Raw genomic sequence first — 8951 nt, forward strand, 5'->3', positions numbered from 1 at the left:
GTCTGCCAGGTGCGTGGGACATCCCGTTGCTCAGTAAGCAAAATGCAGGCATTGAAAGCAAACTGTTGGGGCCCCAGCCAGCTTGCAGGATGGAGGGGCCAGTGGAGCACTGTGCCAATGGCAAGGCCACAGGAGAGCAGCCGGGCTCTTCAACAGCTACAGAGGTCGGCACTCGCCAGCATGTTGGAGCAGGCTATGTTCAGGATGGGAAATCCCCAGATCCCCTCCTTCGTTACTGTCCACCACATGACTTATGCTATCCCAGCAATCCTCTCCTTGCAGGACCACCCAACAGGGGAACTACACAAGAGGATGACAAACAAGCCATAGGGACAGGAAAGGAAGACCTGGAGAAGCTCACGAGGGCAGATTCCTGCAAACGCCACAACGTACAGCTGGCAACTGCAAAGCTTCCATGGAGATGGGTATCTGCAGCTGAGCTCCTCACCCTTTTCGAGGGGCAGACCCCTCTTTCCCTGCCCTGACCCGCTGGAGACATCCAGGCTGATGAAGTCTCCCCCTGCCTGCAACAAGCAATCATCACTCAGGGGACCCAAAAATAACAGCCAGGCCCCAGGAACCTCCACTCACATTTGGGGTTTTTCAGCTCTGCAGTTCATCAGCACATGCTGAAACCTTAGGCCAGGAGCAGAGCATTCTCCTACTTGAATTTCCTGCCGATTAAACCCCTCTGGATTTCCCTCACCCCAGGAGAGCAGGGCTCACTGTTATTATTGGACCTTCAACACAGAAACTAAAGCCAACTCTGCCTGTTACAAAAATAATCATCACCAGAGAGGCCCATTTCACAACAAACACACATACTACAGCCTCTCAGAGCCTGTAGCGTCCAGCAGAAAACTATCACGTGTTTTGATCTGCTGGGTTCAGTTTACTTTAGGGATGTAATTCAGGGCTGCGCAGAAAATTTAAGACCTTCTTGTTGCCTTAGAGGCAAGCAGCAGCAGCATTGGTGTCTGTGCTGCTCAGAAAGAAAGAGCAGCCTTTGAGGGCAGCAAAGGAGGAAGGGAGAGAGATCCCAGGAATCCCACAGCGGAGGGGTGCATCGCCTGGCCTTGTCACTTATTTCTCTTCTTCTCACGAGGCCCTCACAGCCCAGCTCCACACTCTCATCCAACCACCACAGAAAATTTCTGCGTCCCGGCACTCAGAGCTGGGCAGAGGAGATTTGCCCTGCCAACCTTCCAACAGCGCAGCAAAATATGGGTCCTGGCACGCACGACCTACTGCTCTCAGAGCTGCTGAACTTAGTGCGAGCCTTTGTGCAGCAAACCCTGCGTTTCAGTCCCTTTAGAGTCAAACAGCTCTTTGAGAAGCAAAGTTTTTCAAGGTCCATGTGCGTCCAAGCATTTTGCCAAACCCTGGCACGGAGGGGAGAAACAGATTTCGTCTGCTGAGGATTCATTACCGTTAATGGTCATCCTGCCTCATTACCCAGGCTCTGGGCCTGGGGGAGAGTCTGGGCATGGCTAACGTGGCAGGGGCTCTCCCCTCAAACTGTACGGCACAACGCTCACATCAGGCAGGAACACAAATGCGAACTCTCAGATTTAAATGATACAGCTTAGCCATTGGCCAAGGAGAGAGACATAGTGCAGAGGAAGCTAATAAGATTAGATATTTTATCCCCAGTAGCATAGATCATTTTAGCAGAAGTGTGTTTGCTTTGGATTGCAAGATAAAGCTTCAAAGGCTTCCTGAACAAATTAATGGACAAACACACCCAAACACCACAAAGCACTTCCACGCACATTTCATCCCAGAGCGGTACCCACATCCACCTCTTGGGATTTCACACAACCAGGGAAAGTCCCCTGAATGTTTCAGCGTGGGCTTTTACCAGTTTAACTAAAATTTCACTTAAAAATAGAGGCACAGCAGAGCAGAATTTAAAGACTGCTTCTGTGGTCTGAACTAGGATTTTGTCTGATTCAAAGTGTCTCAAGCCTGTCACAAGACAGGCTCATAAAAACACTGTCTGGGCTTAAGCAAGAGAGGAACGCGCCAATCCATCAGTTGAGGAATGCAGCCGTTTGACCACTTCCTAAGGCAACCGGGGAGGGATGCAATATATTCACTTTATAGCGCTGGACAGCAGTGAGAGGGGAGCGCCGGAAAGCTCAGCAAATGGAACATTTTAGCTGTGAGCCTTAGCAAAAACGGATCATTTTAAATTATTTTTAAATAAGAAGGGAGTGTTGGAGGGCGGATGAAAGAGAAGATTTGGAGGTTTCTGATACCTGCGCTTTCTTTGCCATGTTAATCCACAGAAGAATTAAGTGGAAACCTGAAATAGAGACCTACTCAAGCTTCACTACAGAAAATGAGAGGGCCAAATCCTGCATGCAAATCCAGGTAATTTGCTTTGAAATCACTGGAGTTCAGCTGATTTCCACACCTGCAGTTCTGGATAGCCTCCTTCCGGGGGTGGCATATCTTTGTACCACTTGAGTCAGTGAAAACCTTGAGCTTTAAATGTTGCCACTTTGGGGTGCTGGTGGTTCCTCCCCCCACTCGCCACCCCCCGCCTTGAATCTTTGATGAGATTTCATATCCTGGTTTTACATGGTGCCACCTCCACTAACTTTGTTATTTGTCATCTTATATCACAGGCAAATGCAATTCCAATAGGGCAACTGGATTAATAGTGTTAAGTCTTTATATAGATATGCACACACACAATCCTCCCGGCTTGCCTGTGAGTGTAATCGGTGGGTCTGGAATTACAACTCCCGGCTACTCCGGTAATCATTCAGGAGAGCGTGTGAGTGTGTGTGTGCACGTGCAAGGGAGGGGGATAATTGCATATTGAACTTGCAGGGATCACGCCTGTTTCTCCTGCCTCTGTGTTAGGCTTCCAAGGGTTTTAAGTCTCGTGGAAACACACCGCCATCTCCCAGGAATAGGTGGCAGCTTCAGGAGATCTTCAAGCTGCAGATCGGGCAGTTTCTGAGGAAACCTTGCCGGTACTGCAGGCTGGGAAACAGAAACTCAGGGAAGCTTGAAGGCTCAGAGTAGAAGCAGGAATAAGGCAGAGGCTTCCTGCATGGCAGCCTGCCACCCTACCTATAGGCTACACTAGGAAATAATATGAGGATGAAACAATTTGCTGAGCCACCCTTGTGAATGCTATCAAGAACAGGCTCGTTTGAGGGCCACAGAGAAAAAGCGAGAGACATTTCTAATTCCACACATTAAAGAGCGAGCCATGGATTCACCTAGGATTCCTCTCTAAAGAGCTTCAGGCTTGATGAAAGGTGTTCAATGCCTCTGAAATACTAATTAGCATTGTTATTACGACAAATTCAAGAAGAAAAAAAGCTTATCTTGTCTCTCATCTCCCCTTGTGCCCTCCCAGCTCCCTCACACCTTTCGAGCCCATCTGTCACAGTCCGTTCTTCATAAAAACTGAATCTTGGCTTTCCCCACTGGGCAATGGCAGTTTATTCCTGCCTCTTCCCAAAGCGTCTGGCAGAGCTTCACCGAATCCCACACGACCCCTGGCTCAGCTCTCCCTTCCAAGGGCCCTGTTGGAGCCGCAGAGCAAAAGCCGGTGCCTTGTCAGTGGGCAGCCCCATGGATGGGATGGAAGGGGAGGGGATGGGAGGAGAAGCAGCCCCTCCGGAGCCCCCCGGGAAGAGGCCCCACGGCAGCTCCCTCCGCACACGCTGCCGAGCAGCAGCGGCTTCAGCCTTTATGACGGCTTGCTCAAATCCAGCTACTGCTGAGCCTCACTGCTAGCGCTGAAGTTATTACACATTCTGGCGAGTGTCTTAAACACATTGTTTCCTGCTGAGCACATATTCAGTGGTCAAACAGAAAGAGAGGAAAGCAGGAGCAAGCCTGGGGGTGTGCATGAGGGAGAAAGTTGCCAAGGGTCTGTGGGAGCATGCGGGGAAGGGAAGGATGCAGGGCCGTGTGTGTGTGTGTGTGTGTGTCGCAGGCAGCAAGGTGGGGGGGACCAGAGGGGCTCTATGCAAAAGAGAAGAGGTAGAGATTTGTGTGCTTGTGAGGAGAAAGGAGGAACCAGGGAGACAGTAAGCGTGTGCATACGTGTCTACATACAACAAGGGGTTGGGGTTTTCCTCCCTCCTCTCCCCACAGGCACCCCCTGAAAAACAGGGTCCAAAGCAGCCTTTGAACAAAATGTAAGCAGAGTGAAAGGACAGCGTCTTTGTGGCTTCACCATCTTCCTAGAAGGGACACAGAGAAAGGCAGGCATTCAAGCCCCACACAGAGAGCACTTCACAGCTAGGGGTGACCCACCAGAACAGCTGGGGCAGATGTCTTGCCTTTGTCTCAAATGCATGGGGAGAAATCAGGGCAGGTTTCAAAGACCCAGAGCCCAGCACTTCATCTCTGGGGCCCGTTTTCTTTGACTTGTCAAGTATGAAGAGGGGGAGAAGCATTCAGACAGAAAGTCTCTGCAGCCATCCATCCCTGCAAGTACTACTTCGGGCTACTCTGCATGCCAACCCGCTGCTTGTACCCCTTTCCCCAATCTGTTTGGGAAGAGGCTGCCTCACCAAGGCTGCGGTCAGGGCCCTGGCCCCCCAGCATTACCCTAGCTGTCCTCCCCCATGCAATCCACAGGCACCACTTGCACGTAGAAAGGGTTACAGATACGAGTTGTGATTTTGAGTGTTTGGCCCTGTGCCTGCTGACCTCGTGCTGACAAACCTCTCCTCTGTGTCTGCGCTTGTGTCTTTTCACTGCACAGGCATCAAGCCTGGCTCAGGATTCGGCCTTCTGAGACTGCGATTTGGCTCAGGCAGGGAGAAGGCTGACCCTTTGATTCTGAGTAAGATTAAAACCATGCTACTGTAGCGCTAAGCCGTGTGCAACACTGCTAGCAACAGCCCTGATTTATGTTGTTGCTAGTATTGCGGTTTCCACCAGGGTGTAGACAGGGATTTCGAAAATAGCCCAGCTACCTCTTTGTCTGTGTGTGTATTATAATTAGAAATGTGTCAAAGGGCTGTTACGGAGTGAGGGTAGAGCTGGAAACGTTCACACCCCGCTTCTGCCCCCACCTCCGTGCCGACACCATCAGCTCCAGCTTGGGTGTGTGCAAGCACATCAGCTCTCCACACTTCCCGGATTAGACAACTGTATTTCCGAGACCCCATGGGGAGACGGTGGCGGTGACTTCACCACACAATGGAGAGCAAGTTTAGCAGCTTCCAGTTTGCTCTCAAGTTGCTGCAATCTGCCCCCACCATCGTGGCTAAATGCAGACTTTTTCTATTTCGATTTCAGATAGGATCACGGGTCTCCGATATAGACGATTTATTTTCCTAGCGCAGCTGTTCTGTCAGAGGTCATATAATTTGGCAGCAATCCCAGTGCTTAAAAATTAATTTTTCCTTATTAATACAACTGGGGGTCCCATAGGATAGGATCCCAGCCTTATCTGAACCTGACAGCTTCCTAAACCCCATGAAGGATACTTTCTCCTTTCAGGCTATCATCTGCGATACAAGGCCACCACGTCCTGGAGCTCAGTGGCACTGGAAGTTTCTGCTAAGAAACAAACCCACCCACCTGCCTGGAGCAGCACGCTGCTGGGACAGGGAGCGCTGCCTTCTCCAGCCCAGCAAAGTGAGTTGCTTTCTCATTTTAACCTTTTAGGCCATGCACGAGGTACCAAACACAGAGTAAATATGGAGAAGGGGTCTGGGGGTGGGGGGGGAAGGAATAGGGCAGGGAGATGGGAAGCACCTCCATAAAGCCCCCAGGACCAGTATGCCTGCCTGTCACTCCAGACACCACACACCGTGATTTTTCTGCAGCAGAAAAGTTAGGAAAACAAAATGCAGCATCCTAACCTGGGTCAGAGCCCCCCACTGAGCTTGTATCAGTCGTTTTCGGTGATGCTCCTGACAACTGTCTGACTTCTAGGCTAAAAAAGCTTTTGTTCCCAGTAAGAGCTGAGTTAACAGCACAACGGGCAAAAGGCATTACGCTCAAGGCTTGCGTGGGTGTGCGTGTGTGCATGTTTGTATGTGTGTGGCGGTGTGCCTGCTTGGCAGCAATTTGTTTTGGTCCCTCTCCCCACCTTGCTCCATCTCCTCAGTCATTACTGAAAATACTGGCTTTTAAGCAAAGTATTTGGAAGGCTTCAAGAGTGAGCTTTGCTTGGAGCTGCATAAACATCATCTGAATGGCTCAGTACTTGGGTCACTCAAATCTGTTACTTTCTTACTTGATTGCTTTTTACGGGAAGATGAAAAACACACAGACATCCAGCAGCCTTCAGATTTATCTTCCAGGGTCTCCCACCCACTCCCCTCCGTGGTTATCTCAGGGTTTGCTTGGTTACATACAAATTGGCAGCTGCACTGTTTATCTCTTACTGTAGAAATATTGCACGAGGGTTTTTTCCATGTAGATTATCATATTATTGTCTATTAAAAACATCTCCCCTCTCTACTAACCTCCCTTAGGGAACCTTAAGAGGGACTTTCATAATGGGGGAAGGCTTTCAGATACACCAGACTGAAACATAAATCCATCTACCTCTGGCATGTTTTTCTTACTAGGCTGGCTATTTTACTGGAGCTGAGCATAGCCTGATTGAGGTTTGCGTCCTGTTACCCCGTACCTTTCCTCACTGGGCTAGCCATAAAGTCATTTGGCTGGGTTTGCAGCACCACAACAACATCTCAGCAAACAGCCGCTGGTGTCAGCTGCAGAGAGACAACTTCCTTGCTGGCTCCAACACCATGTGATGCTCTGCTTAGCCGGGAAAACCCTGCGTTCAAATAAACATTTCTTACAGCGACTGAATGGCCTCAGAGACACGGTTGGCTCATAAACCCCTTCCCAGTTAGAAGTCCTGATCCCGAGCCCATTCACGGATAGAAGGAGGTACAAACACAGGCACAGGCACACAGTCGGGCTCTGCAGCCACAGGGATTGCAGCCAGGCTGGCCAGTGCACCCTCAGGAGCCAGCCTCAGGTTACAGCCCGATCTGCCTCAGCACAATACCCACTCCAGGATACCAGACACTGCCTCTGCAACAGGGACCATCTGAAAAGACTGTCGCACTTGGCAGGGGCCTCCCAGGACCTTGCCCTTTCTCTTCACCCCATCGAGTGCCTATTCATTTGTTTTCCTATTTGAACAAAAGATGGGATTGTTGTTTTTTTCTTTCCTTTATAACCATAAGGAAGGAGGCGATACCAACCGGCAACTGAATGTACACGAAGCATGTTTGCTGGGAACGTCTGTGCTTCGCTGCTGCAAAAAAAGAGGGACTTTCTCAGGCGGCAGAGACTCCCCCCTTTCAAAGGGGTAGCTGGTGGCCGTGCTGCCCCAGGGAGGGGAAAGGCAGGGACCAACACACATCACGTCTCGCCATCCAACGCTGCCTGGATCAGACCGTGGCTCAGGACCTTGTGTCCCCACAGGCTGTCCCAGGCATGTCCCAAGGCCCCGGCTAACGGGAAGGGAAACCCACAGCTCAGCAGCTGCTGGCTTGGTACCACCATCCTACCAGGCAGCTCTCGGGTTGCTGACCGCAGAAGGAGCCCAAAGAGAGCGGTTGACGGCTGGATGAGGCATACTCTTTTCCCCCAGTGACTGCTCCAGGGGGGGACCCTGCTGCCCCCACCAGCCAGACTCAGAGCCAGTGGCCGGGGAGCACAGGGCCCGGCCTCAGCCCGCCCTTGCCCCTCTCCTGTCCCCGATGCAAACACCGGGGCTTCATCCCAGCGCCTCCTGACAGCCCAGCCTAGCTCTTCAGCGAAGACCAGAAAAACACACTCACACCCCAAAACCTGCCACGAACCCGCCATGTCCCGGGACACCCCGGCGTTCGTAAAGTAAGTGCGGGTCCCGCAGGTACCGCGGGCAGGCTTTCCCGGGGGGCTGCCCAGAGGCTGCCTCCCACGGGCGGGTGCCGCCACCGCCGCAAGCCTCGCCTGCTCCCAGCACCGCCCTGCACGGCTGCCTGCTCCCTGCCAGATGATTTTAATTTCTCACCTAAAGTTTCCCGAGATTGTGAGCGGGCACGGAGCCGCGGGCATCCGGATGCGGGTGTCCGTGATGCGGCTGGTCCCTAACCGCCTCCCCTCCCTTTCCCCGTGCCTCCCCCCAAAAAAACAGCACGCAACTTTCCAATGCGGCTCCTCGCCCCTTCACGCCGGGCGATGGGAGCTGCGCGGCTACACCCGCTGAGCGCCTTGCCGGTGGGGCCGCCCCATCCCCGCCGCGCCACACGCACCAACCCCCCCCAAAACCCGTACTGCGAAAGCTGCGCGGCGCCGCCGATCCCTCACTTATTCCCTTATGCGATGCCCCAGGCCGGGCAAAGCCCCTGTGCGTGTACCCGGGACCGCGCACGGGCACCCGAAAGTTGGGCGGGCGGGGAGGGCTCCCTCGCCCATGCGTGGCCGAGGGCATCCCCCGCCCTGGCGGGCGCCTTACCTGTCTCCGCCGTGCCTCCGGAGCCGGGCAAGCACAGCCCTAGAAATCCCCACGCGAGAAGAAACGTATCCATCCTTCGGAAGAATTTTTTTTTAAAAAATAATAATAATAAAAAAAAATAAAATACAACACCCGAGGCGGCGGGGCCGGGTTTCCCCTCCCTGCCCCGGGAGCGCCGCGTGGGCGCCCCACGCGTGAGAGGCACCGGCGGGTCTCAGCGGGGGCCGGCGGCCTCCCCCGGGCCGGGGCTGCGGTGCCGGCGGAGCGCCTGTCCCCTAGGGCGACCCGCGGGGCCGGCGCCTCGGCATCCCCCGGGGCGCGGTGGTGGCAGCGGCGGCGGTGGCGGTGCGGGCTGGGGCGCCGTCTGCGCCTCCTCTCCCTCCCCGCCGGCGCCTCGCAGCCTTTTCAGGCAGGGCGGCATGTGGCTGTCAGCGCCGAGCGCCGGCGCCGCCCCCCGCACCCGCGCACCGCCCCCTCGGGGCTCCCGCGCCCGCGCACC

At 53.6% G+C, this 8951-nt stretch overlaps 1 protein-coding gene across 6 annotated transcripts in view; it reads right to left on the reverse strand.

The window, feature by feature from the left end:
• Window positions 1-8676, reverse strand: part of NRP2 (neuropilin 2) — an 89413-nt gene extending 80737 nt beyond the window's left edge. For 4 of the 6 annotated variants that reach the window (XM_074594040.1, XM_074594041.1, XM_074594042.1 and 1 more), the window contains exon 1: window positions 8453-8676. In XM_074594040.1, the coding sequence (XP_074450141.1) occupies window positions 8453-8525 (73 nt within the window). In that variant the 5' untranslated portion in view covers window positions 8526-8676. The remainder of the gene's footprint in view (window positions 1-8452) is intronic. The other 2 variants (XM_074594043.1, XM_074594045.1) reach the window with 1 other exon arrangement.
• Between the last annotated feature and the right edge of the window lie 275 nt (window positions 8677-8951).

The sequence above is a fragment of the Larus michahellis genome, chromosome 7 (genome assembly GCF_964199755.1).
Source record: "Larus michahellis chromosome 7, bLarMic1.1, whole genome shotgun sequence".
Lineage (NCBI taxonomy): Eukaryota > Metazoa > Chordata > Aves > Charadriiformes > Laridae > Larus > Larus michahellis.